The sequence below is a fragment of the Silene latifolia genome, chromosome 9, assembly GCF_048544455.1.
Source record: "Silene latifolia isolate original U9 population chromosome 9, ASM4854445v1, whole genome shotgun sequence".
Lineage (NCBI taxonomy): Eukaryota > Viridiplantae > Streptophyta > Magnoliopsida > Caryophyllales > Caryophyllaceae > Silene > Silene latifolia.
Window position 1 is genome coordinate 24,042,420 of NC_133534.1, and position 22,157 is coordinate 24,064,576.

Consider the following 22,157-nt stretch of genomic DNA (forward strand, 5'->3'; position numbering starts at 1 on the left):
TGACTCTATCATATTCCTCAGTACTACCCCCCCTCAAAGCTAGCTCCATACCCTCCTCTAATCTTTTATCAAAGTCATCCCATTTTCCGGACCATTCCTCACGCTTATCCATTGACCACCTTTTAACAGCTTGCCTTACTCGTGAGAGCTTTCTGACCACCTGAAAAGCCGGTGATCCAATGTCCCGAATATGCCACATCTCCTTAACCCGAGTTAAACATTCTGGGTACTCCAGTGCCCATGCATCAATTTTATACGGCTTCTTACACGAGTTCTTAGTGAGGTTTAAGTCCACTTCATTTAAGTTAATGATATAACAAATTATTATCAGAAGATCAACAAAAAGTTTCATAAAATAAACATTTAATAGAAGGGGTCAAGACGGGTGAGTGCTATGAACTATGATCACATCAGATCATGGTGATCAAATAGTAATGATACAAATGATGATGATAAGAGAGATGAGAGATGAGAGACGAGAGAGAATGAATGAGAGAAAAGTAATTTGTATATTATGAATCTAGTGAAGTAATAGAATACAGGGTATGTATATTTATACAAGGTTGTTAGTCTAAGTCTAAGTTAGTTAAACCTAACAAACTCTATATTCCACAAGTGCATATTGGATATTTCAAGAGGTTTCATAAAATTTAGGGGTAGGATTGTAGGGGTGATGTTCTGAAAAAACAATAAATATCATGTAGAATTCGAAAAAACACGAGGGTACTAGGTAGATTTTAGTCCAAGCTTAATATCATGTAGGCTTCATAATACATCAACATGAACCGTGATATTGAACTAAGGCAAGGATATTAGTTGATGCCAAAAAAATTCAGAAACTTTGATGCCTCATGTCAACCCTTGCTCATACAAATAACGCCACGATTTTGAAATCTTAAATGCATCGGTAAGATACATCATACGTAGAATTATAGATGTCTGCTAACTTTGTAAATAAATTCCAGGTGATAATCATGACCTTGTTTCAAACCCGTCAATATAACTACCCTAAAAAAAACTTTTCTTACATCCAAAAAAAAACATAAGATACTTATTATCGTTTTGTCCACATGCCTCAACATTATCAAAATTATTTAACATGTTTTTTCCAATATAAGTAATTGAGTGCAGGACTGTTTCTATGGATCAGCTTGTAGAATGGCTGAGATTACTTCATCTATGGACACAAACTTCCGCCTTTGTTTCAGGAGCATTTTCGCCAAGTTGAGAGCCTTTCGCTCACAGTCAGCCCGTTTGCCAGCATCAACTATCGACTCAAAATCCTCAACATGCGCGACACCCACGATTCTCCTGTACCAAAATAAAATAAAAGAGAAATCACTGAGTATCTCACATAGAAGAGAGATCATTTGTGTACCATTGAATGTCTAGTTAATAGAAAGCACTAATGGCACTGTCAGTGTCTAAAGACTAAAGAGGTCCAGCAAATGGCAGTGAGAGGGGACCAATGGTTCGGATGTACACATCCTTGCCTTGTGTCAAGGACGAAAACAAATTCTTCTCAAACTACGTTACTTTGACTCTTCACCTTTCGAACCATCTTTATTATGGGTCATCCGAAGACGACCTTTTTGGTATCTCGAGTTTCTGTGCCCTTAACCCCTTCCCATGCTATTTGAGGCACGGGGGGTACGTTGATGGTGAGTGGAGGCGCCGAAGTTTATGCAATGCAGAGACCAAAACAAGCATGTACATTGCAAATACCATAGAAAGCAGACGGAAATGTCACCTTATCATCTTGGCAGCGCCAAACCCAAGAGAATCATGGAACAAATCTCTCATGTACTTTGTCTGTACTTGTTGCCAAACATCAGGGTTGTTATAAATTTGAAGAAGATATGCTTCACCAGAACCATCTTTGTTTTCATCCCATAGTGCAATAAATTTCTTGTAGAAAAAATTCCAAGTTTCTTCGATTGTCTTTAGTATCCATTTCTTGTACGCCTGTACATTACAACACATCAACAAAGCTCAATCATAAATTTGTGGTCGAATAAGGTATAAGGCGTAGGTGTTGCTATAACTAGCATGTATCTGCCCAAAAAAAACACAGCGGGCACTCCAGTAATTCAAAGTCAAACAATAATGAAGGGGGAAATGAACTCCTTAGTTGATCGTTGGTGAAGGAAAATGAAAATCACGCAATGAGCAAAATCATGGAATATTCACAATGTAAATGCAAGAGTCGCCGAAAAAGGTAAGCCGAAAAAGAAAATCGAATAAATAGGAAGACAGGTCAACTTGATGAAATAGTGGGTTTCACACCTTCCTATCATTTCCTTCAGTAGCATGCCCATCTTGAGCAAAGTAGGCCAATATAAGATTTCCCAAGTAGGCTCCTATATCAAATCCCATTGGTCCATAGAAAGAAAATTCTGGGTCAATCACTTGGGTCGAGTCCTGGGTAACCATTACAGAACCAGTGTGAAGATCTCCATGAATCAAGGCTTGGGCTCTTTCGCAGAACCTTTAACATGAAAAACAGCAATCAATACACTCTTCTAGATGAAAATAACAGTACAATTTCTCTCCGTAGCAAAAAGGCTATAGATTGAATGGAGAGCACACTTACATGGATTTCAATTGAGCAATTTCAAGCTTTAGATCATTATCCTCACGGACAGCCTCCGCATCGTGATCAAGCTGAGGAGAAGTCCAGCGATTATATTGTGATACTTTATATGGGTCAGAGAACACGACTTGCTCGGTGAGCCGGCACAACTCCACATTGCCACAAAATTCAGCAACTGTATTGTAAATCACAAAAAACAAATATTCCAAAAGGAGAAGTGTTGGTAACGAGAGAGAAGTTGCAATAAAAACAAAGGTCGTGAAACACTGAATGGCATAGTAACTTTCAACATACAACGAGAGCAACATTAACTCAGTATATAGTGGAACAAGGTGGGTGGGGACGTACGCAGTCCTACTCCACAACCTTCCTGCTAATTTAAAAAGTTTTATTTTGAATGACCTAAAACGAAAATTGCGTTGAAAATTGCATCAAAGGACTGCTACTTCATAACAAAAAGAAGCATAACCAGTATAGTGAGCCATTTTGTTTTATCCAAATAAAAAAAATGGCGTCTTTAGCAACATGGTTGGTGTATCTTTAGCTCTTATACACAGTAGATCCACATTGTTAAAAATAACTACTATTTATAGACATAAAACAAAAGAGAAACAACAGCAAAGAAGTGCACCTGCCCGTTTATGTTCAGTGGTGGTAGTATAAAGGAGGGAGGTGTAGAACAAGGTCTTAGATATATATTCTGCCATGTGTTCAGCTAGCAAAGGATATTCAACTCCAGCGATCAAACCCTTCCTTAAAATGATGTGTGGAGGAGCCAAATAACGCATGCCAATCAAAGACATCGGATGATCAAAGTGATAGACTTCTGGAACATGTTCAGGGCACAGGCGTCCGTGCTCTTTCAATGTTGTTGCCTCAAAATATGCACGCTCCTTCGTCATTGGCCATGACTCCCCTATGCAGCGTATGTAAGGCAATGCCTAAAAGAAAATAAGCGCTTATTACTTATCTCAAAACGCTAATTTTACTCCCAAGTAAGCAAGATGATACATACTATTTGTCCTATTAATATGCATACATTAAAGAGGCTAAATAGTCAGTGCTAGTGAGTTACTTCGTAGCATATCATTCTTCATGATACCCCAATTCTATGCAAAAATGATAGATAAAATAGTCTCTATGAATGTCACAACTCACATGTATCCCGTTTACCATTAACCTAACCACGATTGTGGGTGCAACGGGACTTGGACAAGCAAGTAGGCAAAAAGGGTTTGGATGGAGGAATTTGAAGATAATCGAAAGGGGAGGGAAACGGAGAGCGACGAGTTTCATTTTTTTTGTTATGAAGTTTGGTTGGGAGGAATGAAGGGATCTAATTTCCGCACTACAAGATGAATTAAAAATTTTCCAACATGAAGAGAGATTTGGATCTAAGGGCCATAACTTCATTCCCTCTCTCCCTCCCTCCTAAGGGTGTGTTGGATAGCAAAAGTAGAGAGACAGGGAAGGGAGGGAGAAGAAGGGAAGGGAAAGGGAAAGGGAGAGAAGGGAAGGGAAGGGGGAATGAAGTGTGGATGTTTGGATACAATTCCCTTCAAATCTTGCCTATTATGGAGAGATTTTGATTAGGCTTGGAGGAGGCAAATTGAATCCCACCAAATCTCTCCCCTTCATTTCCTTCCACCCTCATTTGCTATCCAAACAAGGTATTTTAAATCTCCTACTCTCCCTCCCTTTCTTTTCCCTCCAAATCACTCAATCCAAACACATCCTAAAAGTTCATCCAAACAAACCTTCAATGAAACTCAACTGATGAACCCAACTAAGGATTGTTTATGCTCGTTAATGTCGGAACAAAGTTTACAATTCATTAGTTAAATGAACTTAAACATAAATAGTGTAGTATTCATTTAAACATGTTTAAAAAACAAGTTGAGCATTTATTTTCAAAAACAACTCAATCAAACCGCGTAGACTTTGGATCTCTCGTATGATTCCCTTACCCCGAATTTAAATACTTCGTTTTAACAGCAGAGTCTTGACTTACTTAACACATTCAATTAAGCATTTCTACTTTCTAGTGCTTAGTGCTGGCGTTTGATCTAGTTATCAAGATTGAAAACAAATGAATTTTGTTACACCCCAATAAAAAGCAAGGAGGAATACACAAAGCTCGCTTATGAACTCGGCTTGATCAATACATGAATTTTGAACATGAACAGAATTCCCAAACAAGCTAATTTTCAACATAATGACATCTGTTTAGCCAAATCAAAAGCCGGGAATCGAACTCAACCTAGCCAACCTCTACAACTTGGTTAATTAGCTTGAACATGAATTCGCGTATAACAATTCTAAAGCAGTACCCAATTTGTCTCGGTCATTTATTTACCTTTGATTCAAATACCTTCAATATAAAAAGGTAAACAAATGATTAAGGTAAAACAATGATTGGAAGGGAGTGACAATATCCATATGCCAATATTAATCATTAAAATCAATCTCTTAAATATAACAACCGGATCCGCCTGTTTACAATAACAGTACCATGAGCAGATATTCACGTGTGAGACGGTTTTACATACAAAAGACTAATGAATGATAAAAAGGGAGAAGGGGGAAACCTGTTTAATGACGAGAGAGGAAGACGAGGAAGTGACGATGTAGACGAAGTTAAGGTTACCATCGCCGACTTCTTTGATATCGAGGTTGTCAGAATCTCCGAGAACTGAGGAAAGTGACGGAGTTGACTTGATGTAATCCACCAGTGACTTCTCGTTCAGCTGTTGGAAACCATTTTCGATGGACGCCATTAACAGAGAAATGAAGAGGAAGAGGGAGTGTAGGAATCGGATGCTGTGTGGTGAGAGTGTGAGACTGTCAGCGACTGAATGTATGTAGACACTCGGAAAAGTCTATCATGCTTTTCAACTTTTTCTTGTGTTACTACGCAAATTCTTATTTGATGCTATATTTCCCGTCTAAAATAAAACGGATTAAATGTAGCTATTTTTTGATAAAATATTAGAGAAATTGGTTGATTACAGCCCTTTTAAAAATCACTTTTTGAATATTACAGTCTTATATAATTTTTTTTGTAATTACATCCATAATATTACTTCTGATCAGAAGTTACATCCAAAACATATATTCAGGCGGAAAATTGGTGCAAATTTGAATTTTAATCACTTAAGTTCATCTTTTATGACGAAATTGCCCTTACTTTCATCTTTTATATTCTCTTATGTTCTTCACATTTTATTTGACTATCATCTCTTTTAATTCTCCATATCTTCCACATTCTCACCTAATAAATCTTCCAATTTACCCATTTCTTCAACATTATTCTAATCAATTTAATTGAATGAGACAAATGATAAGAATAATACTCAAATATAGACAATAAAAAGAAGAATATACCAACTCATACAGCTACCCCTAAACCATCGCCTGTCTAATGATTAATTTATTTAATCCGATGACTTACAGAAAACGGCCATAATAATCTATTGCCCTTTCTGCTACTACCCCTTTGGCACTCATATGCATGCTTTGATCTGGGGTTGGCACCCCTACCAAATGCTTATGACAAATCAAAATAAGACCAAAAAGTAATTTTAAATATAAAACCTAAAATTCAATTCAATTTTAGTAATAGAAATTAGGGGAAATGGGCAATGGATTTCAGTAGGGGGAATGGGGAATGGATTTTGTTCAAATAGAAAATAATTATGGTGTTCTTCCAAGTTCCAAGTAGAAATTAGGGGAAATTTTTAGCGATGATGAGGAAGATATAAGATTTCAGGATAAAATGATATGAGAGAGGTAGAAAATCTGGGTAAGTAAGGTATAACACAACACAAGGGTATATCGGTCATATTTTTAAAAAATTCACCGGAATCCTCAACTTGGTGCAATTTTGGAAGAAAAGTGTTATTATGGATGTAATTTACAAAAAACATTATATAAGGCTGTAATTTTCAAAAAATGGTTTTTAAAAGGCTGTAATCAACAATTTTCTCAAAATATTATTTCTATTAGCTATTACACGGGGAATAGCTGCTCCGAAAATATCTTCCCGAAGGATTGATCTTAAGCTGTCAGATGGACTGTCCAAATGAGTAGGTGTGGTGCTAGAATAGACTCCTTGGTTTGCTAAGAAATCAGCTGCCCGATTTGCTTCTCTATACGTATGCTCTAGTCTGACTGTCCAATGCTATTCCCGTATTAAATCTTTGCATCGCTTGACAATAACCTTCAAACTGTTTGTTGACGAGTTGATCTTCATTAATAAGTTTAACGCAAGGAGAATTATCCATGTGGATAAGTAACTTTCTTATGTGAATAGACTTTGCTCTTTCCAAGCCCACCAGGAGAGCTAATAACTCGGTTTTCATAGATGAGCAATTGCCACACGACAAATAGAACGCGGTGATAAAATTACTCGTTTCATCCCTAATAATGCCTCCACCACCGGATGGACCCGAATTCCCTTTTGAAGCTCCATCGGTGTTCATTAGCATCCAAGTATGAGGAGGAGGGAGCCAACGAATGAAAATTTCCGGGTGAAGAGGTTGAGGTTGCGGCACTAGGAAATCGAATCGGTCAAAAGCTAGCTTGGTTAACTCGACTTGACGGTAGATAAAAGCTTGGGGTTGAGTCGGGTTCTCGTTTTCACAACCAAAAACAATATTGTTTCTCCATCGCCATATCCACCAACATGTTATTGCGAAATAAAGAGGCCAATCCGCATCCGACGTTGAGACGTCATTGCTTGCACTTTTGCATAGCCAATCCGTAAAGGAGGAGTTATAAAAGGATTGATTAGAACTATCAATACCTATTAAAGTCCAGATTTGCCTTGAGACCGGACACGATCGAAGGAGATGCTCCGTTGTTTCCTCATTTTCTTCGCATCTCGGGCATATAGGATTATCACCCATATTTCTTTTGACTCGATTAACATTAACCATAATCCTCTCATGAGCAGATAGCCATAAGAACATCCGTATTCGTTGTTGGACTCGTAATCGCCATATTGTGCGCCAAACCAAAGACTCGGGTTGGGACGAACTGTCTTCGCCTTTCAGGAATCCCAGTGCCGATTTCAGAGTGAATTTCCCAGATCTTGTACCTAACCAATACAACGAATCCTCGACGTCTGGATCGATAGCCAGAGAGATTGAGGCTATTTTTTGAAGTATTTCTTGTGGTAAGAAGTCAGAAAATAATTCCCATTTCCATCCATGATTACTACTCCACATCTCGCTGACCGGCATGCCCAAAATATTGTCGGGGATAGGAGCCATGGCATGGTCAGATAGTACAAATTTTTTGATAAAATTTGATGCTATTTCTCTTTCTATCTTCGACACAATTTCTAATACGGAGTATATAGCATAAAAATAGTCATGTGAGATATTGTTTAAAATTGTCTTACCGAGTACATTGTGAATACCAAATTTTTATAATTTTTATTAATATGTAATTAAAGATATGAATAAAAAAACGAGCATTGATATACGTGTATAGAGCAAATGTATAAAATTGAATTGAATGACGTTATTTTGGAGACTTCTTACAAATCAAGGAGTAGCTGAAAGCTTTGTAAATGTCACGCCCCAAATTTGTCGTTAGATAACTTGTCGGGCAATAGATGGATTATACATCTGATGTATTATCATCAATTCTATATTTTCTGAGCATTATAATAAAATTTTTGAGTTTTACTATAAATTTTCTGAGTTTATTTTCTTAAACATTAAGCTCTAAAAAATTACAATAAAACTCAAAAACATTACATATAAATTTAGTAAATTTTGAGCTTTGATGGAAAAAATTAAAATCTAACTTATAAATTTTAATAAGCTCAAAAAAAGTATACATATGCTCAAAAAGAAATAAAGTTTGAGGTAATAATAAGCTCAAAAAATATACATATATGCTCAAAAACAAAAAAGTCGGAGGTAGTACATCCGATGTATGTTCCCTTTTCTCCTTATCGGGAGTAAATTGTGAGGTCAATGCATATTAGTGGTGATATCAATCACTATACCTTTCTCTTATTAATTAAATTTGTAACACCCAAATACCAAGGTGTCTTACCAAGATCACCTTAGTATATTAAGGTGGTATCATCTCGGTTGCCCGAGGTAAAGTATATCAAATAGACCATTAAAGAACATTTATTAAAAGTACAAAACTGTTTAAATTAAATACAAACTGAAAGTCAAACCAAAACTGTTACAACTCCAAAACAACCAAAAGAAACTAAAGTTCATACGACAACGGAAGCTAGCTAAACACAAGGTTATGACTCGACCCCATCCATGACCCGCGAGCTATATCCACTGTAACACCCCGGCCCAAACCGGGTCGGGAGCGGTTACTTATGATAGCTCACCAGACTGTGTACATGGCCCACAGATCAACACGGGTCCTTTATAGCGCATTTTGTCCTCACATGCGCATCCCGGAAACCTTCCCAGGAGGTCACCCATCCTAAGACTACTCCCAGCCAAGCACGCTTAACTTTGGAGTTCTTTCGTATGGATGACCATAAAAGAAAGTGCACTTTGTTGATATGAGTAGTACTTCCAAACCCTTTAAGCACTAGTCATTTAAGCCTATTACTGGACCTCTTCAATTACCGTGGGGTGTTACATCCACAACCATTACCTGCTAAACCAACTGCTCACCATCCCATAATGGATCACTACAATTTTGAAAACAATAAACGGGGTTAGTCAACTGCATAACCAAGATAAGAAATCATAACACAAACCAATACACAATCCAATCCAAACTGTAGTAACCATCCTTCAAACCCCAATAGTAACTAGTAACCGACTACGCACCAAAGTGTGTAGAGTTACCCATCACAACAGGTAACCCACACCGCCAGTGGGGGACCGCAGCTTTGCCCACCAAATCCCCGCTCATCGCAACGAGCGAACTCATATAATTAATGTGTACATCTCCTTTATGACGAGAGCCACAAGAGGCGAACATGGGGTTGGAACCATCTCCCGAAAATGGTCCCATAACAACAATACCAATCAACAATAATCTCAGTCCAATGATACATGTTATACAATCAACCACAATCAATCTTAAATCAATTACACAATCAATTGAGTAGGGAAACCCTACTTTATCGCAAATCCAAATCAAGCACAACAATCACGCTAGAAAGCCTCCTCTACGAAGTCCTCACCTATGATAATATCATTACATCAATATATTACACATACAAAGACTCCCCAAAAACCCCAATTAAGGTTTGTGAATGATAACCGAAATGTATAAATGACAAAGGTAGAACACTACCGATTGAAAAGACGCGAAGAAGGAAAGAAATCCCCAAATTTACGAACCCTAGCCTTGGAAATGATGAAGGTAATTGAAGAACAATGTTACGTCGTTAAGAGTTTAGCAAAGTGATTAAGAAACTGATTATAAAATGATTAAGCCGATAACACGATTTATATATACTTCTCCAATTATCTTAATCAAAACCGCGGAAATTAATCCGTCAGACCGGGTATTCGGTCGAGTACGACCTATTCGACCGAGGGCGAGTTCCTTACAACTCGGCCGAGTGTACCCAAAACAATAGCCTATTTAAAAAGCACTCGACAACTTACTCGACCGAGTAATTTAAGACCAGAAAACCGTAGTATTACAAAATCGTTTGGCCAAAAGGTTAGATCCATTTCTATGAGCATAGATCAAAGTCATGACGTCATGGTTAAGAAATTAAGTGAGCAACCACTACACCAAATTGACCAATCAAAATATGACATAGTCATATCTACCTAGCACACTCCAAGTCAAGTAGCCAAGTGTCCAACAAAAACGTAGAAGTAAATAAAAGTAATTAAGACACACGATTAGACACACATCCAACTTGGAATTTCCAGCACGCCATCTCTTGTCTCTCCGGTCTCCCCCCTATTCCCTAAACAGTAAACATGTCTTCACCACACCCCATAACAACACTATTACTATCACTGTCACTCCTCTGCCTCTCCGCCGTCAACTCCACCGTCACCGACTTACTCCGCCGTCCGTCTCACGGCGGAGGAAGCCTATGCCACCAACTCATCGCTCCCGCTGGTTACTCTTGCTCTGAACACACCGTATGATCATTATTCCTTCATCATCTCACTTTGATCCGTTTTACATAATATTAGTATAAAACCGCCTTACGACAAAAACTAATTGTTGGGATTTGATACTTTGATTTGTCCGCAGGTTCAAACCAAGGATGGTTACTTATTGGCTCTTCAGCGTGTTTCCTCCCCCTCTTTCGATCATCTTCAATTACGCCGTTTTCCTCCTGTTCTCCTTATACATGGCCTTTTTATGGTATTAATATATATTATTTCTTTTTAATTGTTTATGTATATGATTTGGTATGAATGTATGCAGTTTGCTTGAATAGATTTTAATTTTTGGTGTTTCTTCAAGCACGCTAGTATATCGGTAGATTAGATGGCAATAAGATCAACACTACCCTAGTGTCTTAAGTGCTCTGGAAAATGGTGGTAAGGGGTCAGAACTACGCAACCTTACACTTGTATTAGCAACACAAAGAGGCTGTTTCCCATAAACGATGACTTAAAAGAGTTGCCCATGGTGGCTATTATTAGGATATATGATCATTTATTGAGTCTCGAGTCTCAACCATCAGTTTAACCTTTGGGTTATGATGATTCTCTTACACGGGATTACGGCTTTCATATGACCCTCAATCCTTCATGTCCCAAGTTCCCATACCGGGGTTCCCCTATCCTTCCAAGTGGAATTTTAGCGCAATGTATCATGTATGGGTAGGCAAGTGTATATCTCAAAAAACATTATTTGGATGTATCAAGTGGACTATATCTCTTCCTCGAGGATGTAGCTTAATGCACTTATATATCACATTATCACGTACATAGTTACAAGTTGGTTCTCTTGATTCCTCTTTTCCCTTTCCCACACATTTAGAGCTTGTTTGATGGAGGGATTTGGAGGGAAATGAAAAGGAGGGAGAGTAGAGGATTTAAAATCTCTTGTTTGGATAGCTAATAAAGTTGGAGGGATCCATTTATCCTCCTCTAAGTCAAATCAAAATCTCTCCACCATGATCCACAAGAAAGGTGGCAGGATTCGAACCTATGGCCGGCCCACCCCTGACATAATTAAGGGAGCCATTGAAAGGTGACTAAAACACCAGAAACGCCATTTCATGTAAAAAAAAATGCGTCATTTTTTTACATTATATTACTCAGGACGGAATAGGTAGGGCCAAAAAAGTTTGAAATTCGTTCTCGATTTTAGGAAAGCCAAAAACGTGAGCGCCTAGGAATGATTTGGAGGGAAAATTCCACTTCTCCATTCCCCCTCCTTTAACGTCTTTTTCCTATTTCAAATCATGATCTTTACTATTTCACCAACGTTAGGTGCCTAGTTTTAAGTAATAGACTTATGGTTTGGATGTTTAGACATTTTAAATTTGTTGTTGTGAGTTACTCTCCTCATTACCAATTATTTTTGGGATGGAAGCTCGTCGTTTATGAAATATAACGGGACATTTGATGTAATTTGCTTAATGTGATAGAGTTTGTGAACTTTTTATCAATTTGCTTAAGTTGAGATTTTCCGGCACTTTGACTAAAGAGATTTGGTCAGATGGTTATTTAGACTTGTGTATGACAAAAGTTGGTCGTGTTTTTTGAGCAAACAGGCAGGTGATGCGTGGTTTCTAAACCCAAAGGAACAATCTTTAGGCTTCCTTCTTGCTGACCGTGGGTTTGATGTTTGGATTGCGAATGTGAGGGGAACACGATGGAGTCATGGCCATGTATCTCTTTCAGATAGGAGCAAGGTACATAGTATATCTGTAACATTACGAATTTTGTGGATGTATAATTCTTAGATTGTTTACTTAACTTGTGCTTTCACTTCCATATTGTTCTTACTTCTTAGCACTTGTATAATATATATATCATTCTAAAGTCGCAAATCAGGGCTTCAGATCATTAGGTGACACGATAGTAGACACTGTAACTTGTTTTGGGAGCCATTAAGCTGAATAAGAGAATGAGTTGTTTACTGCTTGTTTTAGGCCTTTTGGGACTGGAGCTGGGAAGATTTGGCTTTATATGATCTTCCGGCAATGATCGAATATATATATCAGTTAACCAACTCCAAAGTATTCCTTGTTGGACATTCACAAGTAATAACCTCTTACTCCCCTCTCTAGTTCACACTCGAAGCAACTCTATTAAGACTTGTCTTTTATCCCTGTTTTTTAATGTTAATAGTTCATCCTGCACAGGGTACAATTATGTCTTTGGCTGCAATCACACAGACAGATATAGTGGAAATGGTTGAAGCTGCAGCTCTTCTTTCGCCAATATCATACCTGGACCATATAAATGCTCCTTTCGTTCTTCGGATGGTTAATATTAATCTTGATAAGGTACTATCTCTTTTTTGCATTTCTATTTGTGTACTATTGGACTCCCTTTGTCCCAATCATTTGTTTACCTATTTTATTTTGTTGAGGAGTATTTTAATCAAAGCCTCAAAGGTAAGGTAAACAAATGATTTGGAAGGATGGAGTAACTAATGTTGGCATTGGTAGTTGTTTACGACCATATCATGCTTTTATGCAGATGATTCTTGCTATGGGATTTCATCAACTTAACTTTAGAAGGTAAAATCTTATACAGGGGAAAAAAACCCTTAAAAATAAAATTGAAAATAAAGGAAACCATTATTGACCTGTAACCCATCTAAGAAACCAGCATACATAGTTGGTTTTTGTCATAGACTTTAAGGTTAACTTCAAATTTTGTGACAAATGCAGTGATATGGGGATTCAGCTTCTGGATTCTTTGTGTGATGGTCATCTTGACTGTGTTGACATGTTGGGTTCTATAACTGGTAATTCCTTAGGTTTTCTTCTTCGTAAGTGCAGAAAGAGTTTGAGAACGGTTTGTTGGTAGCTTGTTGCTGTAGTTTCTTATCCCAATATCACCAGCTGGACACCTCATGAGTTATGATTTCTGTCTTGAGGTATCATGTTTCGACATCTAATAACTACTCAGAGTGACGTAGCGCTAAACTTGATAATTCCATCATCTAGGAAACTAGGAAGCAGTTTATTTCAATTTCATGTCATCGACTTGAAACTTTGTTTGACACCTTTATCTGTATATATCAAGTGTCCACTTCTCTTTGGTGCAAAATTGATATCTTATATAAACCAATGGCAGGAAAAAATTGCTGCTTCAATACGTCAAGGGTGGAGTATTACCTTGAATATGAACCTCACCCCTCATCTGTCAAGAACTTGAACCACCTTTTTCAAAGTGAGTTGTGCGAGCCATCTGCTTTGTTTTTGCTTTAGTCATTATCCATCAGATTGCCCCGCTTTTTAATCTGCGATTTACTTAATTGTTTTAGGCAGTGTGATGTTAAGTTGTTAACATATCTTATCTTATGCGTGTGAACAGGCGTTATGTTAAAACTTAAAAGCAGCATATTTTCTGATGTATGCAAGACATTGATCCTTTTTCACAACAGTTCTACTTTCTATTAATCCGTTATAAACCACCTCAGCAATTCATAATTGTTTTGGGGAATTCAATATGATTGTCATTAATATGAGCGTATTCATTAATATCCATTCAAAATGACTGATAGATCACAGATAATTCTTGATTCTGTGAGTACTATGACTGACTACTCCTTGAAATACATCATTATAGTATTGATGGCTGTTGTTACGGAGGAATGACGATCTTGTACATAGCTGTAGTTGATTATGTCCATTTCTTCTTTTCCCACTTCTCAAAATCAGACACGTGCAAAGATCAAATTTATCATAAAGAGGATGCTGCAAGTTCTGAGGAGCTAAACGTTCAGACTTTTTGTAACTTCTTGTTACAATATATTTATTCATATCTAGTCTGCTTGATTTCAGGCTCTCAATGTGGAATTTAATGAAAATAGTTATTCTACGTGCTTAATGTGAGATTGTTTTTGAATGTGAACTGTTAAAATCACAAGTCATGGTCCTGAGGTGGCAACAACTATATATAAGTGTTTTTTGTTCTTTTTTTTTTTTTCCTGCCATCAGTTGACTTCTGTGTGACTGGAAATTTATGGGATTATCCTATTCTATGTTTTGGCCGTCTCCGTTCATCTTTAGTTGTGAAGTTACATTTTTCTGGGGGTATCATGTTTCTTTATTTGTCTCGTTTTTGCTTGCAGTGATCCGAAAAGGAACTTTTGCCAGGTATGACTATGGAATGCTGAAAAATAAGAGAGTTTATGGCTTCCTCAAACCCCCACCATTTGACCTTGAGCTTGTCCCTGAATCTTTGCCATTGTGGATGGCTTATGGTGGCACTGATGACTTGGCCGATGTGATAGATGTGCAACGCACAATCAGAGAGTTGCCATGCAAGAAAGAGGTGCTCTATCTGGACAATTATGGCCACGTTGATTTTCTCCTGAGTGTGAAGGCAAAGGAAGACGTATATGAGCATATGATTGACTTCTTCAGCTCGTTGGGAAAATCTAGCAGCCTCTGAGTGGCATCATCCTAATAGCTGCTTATGTTGTGAACTGTATAGGCTATTGAACATCTACTATTTGTAAAGGAGGTGAGAAAATGACAGGGTGAAAGCTAGTTTTCTTGTTTCTATTCTTCTGAAAACTCTGTTTTCATAAAAAGAGGCACTGTTATTATGGAGCTAAAAAATCACTATTCTTTACTTTTGGTCTTTTGGAATATGATGGAATAAAGTAAAATAACCACTATGATTTGCGCTTCTTTTTCTTGTGAAGTATATGTGGGCAATGCAAATCGTGACAATTTTCATTATGGGTCCTCTACAATCTCTTTGTTTTAAACACAGGAGTAAGACTGTATATTCGACCTCCCTTACCTCGCCATGAGGCACCGAGATTTTTTTTTTGTTGTGTGAAAAGAAGGGTTTTAGTGATTTGATAGAGTTTTGTAATCACAACCATTACAATTTTTGTGTTTCTTTGCTTACTAGTCATCTTTGATTGCAGGATCAATTCCTGGAAAAAATGAGGTCTGGCCTTGTATATAGAACAATGTACTCCGTAATATTTATCAAGGTCTTTACTTGTGCACGAGTAAATTGGCAGCCGCTTGAAGGTGAAGTTTAAAGGGTCTGAAAAAGAGAGTGACAGGCTAGACCGACAATATGCGAGTCTAATGTAAATATGTAAGTTTCTCAATGCTATACTTTAACTCCGTTCAAATTGAAAGTAGTTTTTGAAAATTAATGCTGTGTGTGAATTTTTGGCGCGTGTATACGAATGCTTAATGCTGAGATAAACTACCATATAGGAGTACAATTAGTCTTGCTTATAACTGTCGTAAATTATAACAAGGGGTGTATCACCCTATCAACCCCAAAAAAGGTGTTGGTTGGGATGGATTTATACCTCCGTTGTAAATTATTCTTGTTTACAACGGATGTAAACAAGATTTTGTTATAGGAGTATAGGACCAAGGAAAGAATAGTGTAAAGATCATGTACATAGCCTACTTACTACTAACGGCTTTATGAACAAGCACCCTCTTCACCCTTCTATATGTCCTATTGTCATTGTCCAGTGACTGGGTTGCGGCCAGATAGTAGTGAAGATAGACTATGTTAATATGTTATTTTGGGCATTCTGTAGGGGAAATTAGCGCAGGCAAAAGGTGACCCAATCTGAGAACCTGTTTTGACCCACGAAGAGATTATGAAAGAGTGCATTTTGTAAATGACGAGGGTCTAACCCTAACCGTTTTTGCTAGGAGGAAAAGATTTGTCTGCGAATATCTCGATCTTCTAGAATCCACACAATTTAGAAAAACCCATTTTCCGGATGAATTGTGAGGCTTAAAACATCAAGGGCTTCTGTAATGCATGTCGCTGTATTTACCAACTTTTAGGATGGACCTGATACTGTCGACTTTGGTGACCCATTGTTTTTCATGACCGTGAAGTATTTTGAATTTTGATTGATGTGGATATTCTTAGCTACTTGTTTATAGTATTTAGCTAACAATGCAATGGTCCTATGTTGTGCTTGTGTACATAAGTCATAGTTTAGACATCGACAAATCTTGCAATCGATGAGGCTCCCAAGGGTAGGGAATTAGTGGTTGATTTAATGTTGTATGGATTAAATATATCTGGTTACGAGTTTTTAGTGGTCATAAGGTGTCTCTTAAGTAGATTTTAAGATCCTCAACTCATTCTAACAGTCATGAATGGTGGTCCTTCAAAGCCGAATTCGAATATGCAATACATTCTCGTTGCTCGCTATGACATCATAAGGCACGTACGTTTAGGAGGGTTTTCTGGGGCATGATACTAATGGGAAATATCCAAGCTGTACATTGTGTGTACCCTTTGTTGGTTCCTAGATATTGGAGTTTGATAGTGCTGTTTTTGATATTTCCCTAGTCCATCTAGTTTTAATTGTATAATTGTGCCGGAAATTGGGTTGAACAGGTATACAGGTACTCGTATTAGGGTTAGTTGAAGGTGAGTTTGGGTTTTTGTCCGGCCAACAACTATATTGCCATGTTTAGTTTTACTCTGTATTAGATTTGATCATCACCAATCATTTTTATCGGCTAATTTAAAGTCCGAGTTAATAATTTGCATGTTTGGGTTGTCAATCATCGAGTCAAATTAGTTTCCTATCAAGTTTAATGTCAAGGTGAAATTATTATGAAGCTAGATTATTATCGGATCACCATGAATTTAGTCCTCGTTTCCGACGAGGTGGGACAAATCGAATTATATGAACTTGACCTTAGGTTGGGTTAAACTGAGAATGATCGTGGATACGACTATGTTGTTGTCTACTTTGATCAGCAATTTTTTTTTTTTTTTTTATTATATTATTATTAGTTCATGTTTTAGTCTTTACCGCGTTACAGAAGTATTCTTGTTCGCATTGATAAATTCAGAAATGAATATACACCGCATATGGGGAATGCCGAATGCAAGTCAACATCGGAAGGCTATTTGTCCAAAGGCTGCATTCGCACATTATCACCAACTCATTTCCCAATAATTATCCAACCCACCGTATATTCCTACACTCTTCCTTATTCCTTGCTTCTTTCTTAAATGTCCCTCTATTTCATGACTATTTCCTCCTTTTATTTATTCATCAACTTGAATTATTCAATTTTGCATTTATTTTCCTATGTCAAACCTTGATACACCAATATTTTAATCTGTACTACTCCCTCCTAGTCTGATTGTTGGTTCCTCTTTCTTTTTACATGCTAGTCGGGTGTTGGTTCCGCTTTCCTTTTTTCGTAAGTTTTGTGTGGTCCAAATTCAATTTCATGTGGGTAAGGTGTTTTGTGTGGTCCAAATTCATTTTCTTAATTTTGGTGTCCAAAAGAAAGGGAACCAACAATCAGATTAGGAGGGAGTATAATTCGGGCGTTGATTAATAAAGATGATCCTTTAGAAATGAAAATATATGTGCATCACAAAATCTAAACAAACCCGGAAAAAAAGCTATTGCAAAACAAAATGTCATCCTTGTGTAAGGTTATTTTACACTAATATGGTTGTAAAACGGATTTAAATACAAGCCTATTATTCGGTAAAATTTGTACTTTTCACAATTGTACGACATTTAATTTATCTATTTTTATTTGCTAGATAGATATACAAGTTCAAGACTCGAGTATTATATATTCTTACAAAAATTTATCTTTTGTATTCTTTAAGGTTTAAAACTGACTTTTGAAATAAAAACTCTCAAATTTATTTGGACGGTCCTGAATACTCTTAGAAGTTTATAAACTACCAAAATGTAAGTAGGTATGGAACATTCTAATGCCATAATTTGGTGTGTACGCTGGTGAAGGGTCGTATTCTTTCATACTTTACTCAACCAAATTATAGGTGATGTTATTTTGGTAGTATTTTGACTATTTCAAACTGTCCAAAAATTCAATTACTAACTAACTTTCATTTGTCATTTTCATTTCTGACTATTCCAACTAATTGTCCTCACGCTACATCAGATCTAGACTACTTCCAAACTTAATTCCTCATGTAAACAGCCTGTATTTGATTAATTATTGATATATACATAATAACAACTACGAGTTTTATAATCATTATTACGCTCTACTAATCATGTTTTAAACTAATGCCATATTAATGAAACAGATTACAAATGACAGATTGGATCGACAAGTTTGACTAATATATTTCAATTAGCAGGATTAGTAGAACTTGTTTGGTAACTAACGGGTTTAAGTTAATAGATTTGTTGTTGCTCAATCTACTGATTCAATATGTCGTTTATCAAACACTTAAAATAATAGATTGGTGAGTCAAATATACTAATCGCCTTGAATATGCTAAAATTTTTCACAATATATTGTTTACTAAATTGGGTAAAAAAAATTAAGTCTTTCTCTGTTATAATCGCTTTGCTGACTTTTGCACAAATATGTACGAGTACAAGTGAGATAGATAAGTCATAAGGAAAAAAAGTTTGAATAATGATTGCTAATTAGATGGTTCATGAAATTTAATTTCAATTCTCCATGAATAAGTGATTGAGAAAGTAATTGGGACAATTGTTGAGAGAATATGAGGAATTAGTACATTTCACTTTAAATTCACACCATGAAAACAAAATCGAAAAATGTTTCTACATAGTTAAAGTTACCCAAGTGACATTACAAAAGAATTTTAACAAGGACCAAAAATAAAGTTATCAGTCTCATCGTCTCGTCTCGTCTACGTATATTTTGTGCATCCACAATTTAATTGCAACCATTATTGGGTTACTCAAAAAAAAAAAAAAAAGAAGGATCAAATAAATGAAAGAAATATATGAGAATTATACGACATATTAGTGTCCATTTCCATTAGCAAGCACGGTTTCACTCCTTTTTCGGATCTCGTCCATATAGGACCGGAAATTGAGGTCCGAGGACCCACCATCGGCTATTGCCTTGAGAGCGCCCGTCTTCCATTTGAGAGCATTCTTCTTCATTTCGGTAGCTTTAGGACCAAAGGTAGCCTCGCGTAAACAATTCTCAACTTCCTCCCTAGTAATGATCCTTTTGTCTTGCTCACCCCGGCATAATTGGGCACCCATGCCAAACACGTCACAAAGGAACTTGGCATCGGTCACTTGGTCACCCCATTGTGGGAATGCTATTAGAGGCACTCCCGAGGTTATTGCCTCCATCGACGAGTTCCAACCACAATGAGTCATGAAACACGCTACTGCTGGGTGCGCTAGCACTTTCTCTTGCGGACTGAAACTAATTATCTGCAAATTTAAAGATTTCTTTTGTTATTATTAATTTCACAAATTTTAGTATAAAACGTCATTTTTTAGAAAAAAAAAATCATTCACTTATTGCTATCAGTAAATGAGTCATTTTTATACAATTGAAATGTCTTAGTATAACACCGACACACCGTCTCATACAATAAGTACGGAGTACTAGATTAATTTTGCCTTCCTCATTTCATGGTGTAGCATACTAGCATGTAGCCATGGTAACAAATAGTGACATTATAGCTATAGTACAAGAATCAACAAGTCAACAATTGAATTTTAAAATCAGCATTGTTGCATTGAATACATACGCTTCAAATGCAAGCAGTGAATTTCCACCACATTTTCCTCTCTAAATAATGTATGTGCCACATGTTCTTTTTCCAAAGTTAGGTGGCTAATAAGCTCACAAACACCTACTCATGAGAACCGTCCTCTTTCCTTTACTCTTCGCAAATATAATATGAGACGATTCTATGTATACGGATAAATTACTCCGTATTAGCACCGTTTTTCAGTTTTAACAATATAGTCCAAACTAATAGGGAGGTAGCGAGTTTATTTATAGATACTCGTCTCACATAATTCAATTATGATTTAATGATTATGATCATATTTAGATCAGAAGCAACTAAAGTCCATGTCATAACTTCTAATTAACACCACCTTATATTTTGAAGGCATCGAACCCGTAGACGGTACACATCATTAAATTTAATAAATCATGTACCCATTGATACTATTAAAGTAGCCGTGACTAAAAAATAGCCAGTTAAACACCGAATTAATGCAAAGTAGGTAAACTGACAGTAATAAACCAGCAATAAAATAAACATACCTTTCCCTTGTCGCCAACTCTGTCAAGGAACCCTTCAGGCAAAGTATGATGAACCGTGCTCATATCCGGGTGAGGCGGTTTAATAACCCACAAAAACGATACCCCGGCCGCCTCTAGACCGGCTGCCAGCTCATCCACCTGCTCCTGTTTTAGATACACTACAGTACCGAATGATATGTAGACCACTGACCCGTCGGGCCGCCCGTCCAACCATTTCAAACATTCTGTATCCGCCCTGAACGAATCGGCCCGTACCCGATCCGACCCTACCACGGCCTTTTTGTAGAGCGGCCCGATGGGCCGGACCGGGGTTGGGCTAAGGAGCTTCATGGTGAAGTCAATGGACTCGTCTTCAAGCTCGTAGTAGGTGTCCATCAGTATGCAGAAGGCTTTATTGATGTTTTTGAATTGTCCCAATACTGCCCTTCCTAGGAAAGGGTATGGTGTTGCTGGGTGTAGGAAAGTAGGGATCTCGTCCCACTTTAAGAGGGGTAAAGTGGGAATTTCAGTGTCAACGTCGAGGGCATTTTCGGTAGGGAATTTAACTAGTTTGTGGTAGAAGTAATAATGGATCATAAAGGATGCGCATGACTGAGGCCAAAGAACAGCACAGGGTAATCCCAGCTCCTCAGCAACATCGGTCACCCATGGGATGAACGAGTTGTTAATGAGGCAGGACACTGGACGACCTTCCCCAGCCATACGAGTCAGTGTGTCTGGCACCCAACGCCGACCCACTGACTCCAAATGGGGAAGGTACCTATCCAGGTCCCGCCTCATTGGCTCATCATCTGGGAGCTCATCATCGATGAACTCGAATCGGATGAACCCGTCCCCCATAGGGACAGGTTCAGCCGAGATCGAGTCATTGGCTTTACGAAGGCCTACACCAAAGTCTTCAGTGGTGACGAAAGTGACCAAAAGACCCTCGGAAGCCATACGCTTACCGAGTCGTAGAAGAGGATTAACATGGCCTTGGCCGGGGAAAGAGACCATCAATACATGTATAAGTTGATGATGTTTGTGACCATTTTGGTGACCATTTTGGGAAGCCATGTTTGTAATTGCTGTGTTTTTGGTATAAAAAACGTAGTTCCCTAAACTTTAGTGTATGTACTACGTTTAATTATGTTGAAATGACATAAATGAAGAGTTTATATATATAGGGTAGAGACAGGGTGGCGAATTAGAATACCGTTGTTTTACATTATACTTTCTTGTGTCGGTCCCTTTGATCAACTATAATTACAATATTTACCAAGTGGTTGGTGACTACGTGACTTGGTGTTATTAGTGTTTTTCACACCAATTAGTCTTGCTGAAGACGGGTCGGAGCAAGTGACGGATAATGCCACTCACAAAACGGATAGGGGAGACAAGGTGGGGAGCACCCCC

At 37.5% G+C, this 22,157-nt stretch overlaps 3 protein-coding genes across 3 annotated transcripts; 1 reads left to right on the forward strand and 2 right to left on the reverse strand.

Moving 5' to 3' along the window:
* Nucleotides 1-937: 937 nt before the first annotated feature.
* On the reverse strand, nt 938-5,529 carry LOC141599403 (methylthioribose kinase-like). The gene is made up of 6 exons (XM_074419396.1): nt 5,182-5,529; nt 3,225-3,534; nt 2,594-2,768; nt 2,287-2,488; nt 1,751-1,965; nt 938-1,311 (listed from the first exon to the last, which is right to left on the reverse strand). Exons 1-6 carry the CDS (start codon nt 5,368-5,370, stop codon nt 1,140-1,142), a joined length of 1,263 nt encoding a protein of 420 aa, XP_074275497.1. The 5' UTR covers nt 5,371-5,529; the 3' UTR covers nt 938-1,139.
* A 4,906-nt stretch (nt 5,530-10,435) lies between these two features.
* On the forward strand, nt 10,436-17,786 carry LOC141599404 (triacylglycerol lipase 1-like). Its single transcript, XM_074419397.1, has 11 exons — nt 10,436-10,698; nt 10,814-10,927; nt 12,291-12,431; nt 12,672-12,782; nt 12,885-13,028; nt 13,225-13,265; nt 13,419-13,495; nt 13,828-13,923; nt 14,828-15,222; nt 15,638-15,816; nt 17,565-17,786. The coding sequence occupies exons 1-9, from the start codon at nt 10,531-10,533 to the stop codon at nt 15,148-15,150; spliced, it is 1,215 nt and encodes a 404-aa protein (XP_074275498.1). The 5' UTR covers nt 10,436-10,530; the 3' UTR covers nt 15,151-15,222; nt 15,638-15,816; nt 17,565-17,786.
* Nucleotides 17,787-19,229: 1,443 nt separating this feature from the next.
* On the reverse strand, nt 19,230-21,907 carry LOC141599405 (gallate 1-beta-glucosyltransferase 84A23-like). Its single transcript, XM_074419399.1, has 2 exons — nt 20,763-21,907; nt 19,230-19,912 (listed from the first exon to the last, which is right to left on the reverse strand). The coding sequence occupies exons 1-2, from the start codon at nt 21,816-21,818 to the stop codon at nt 19,487-19,489; spliced, it is 1,482 nt and encodes a 493-aa protein (XP_074275500.1). The 5' UTR covers nt 21,819-21,907; the 3' UTR covers nt 19,230-19,486.
* Nucleotides 21,908-22,157: the final 250 nt, after the last annotated feature.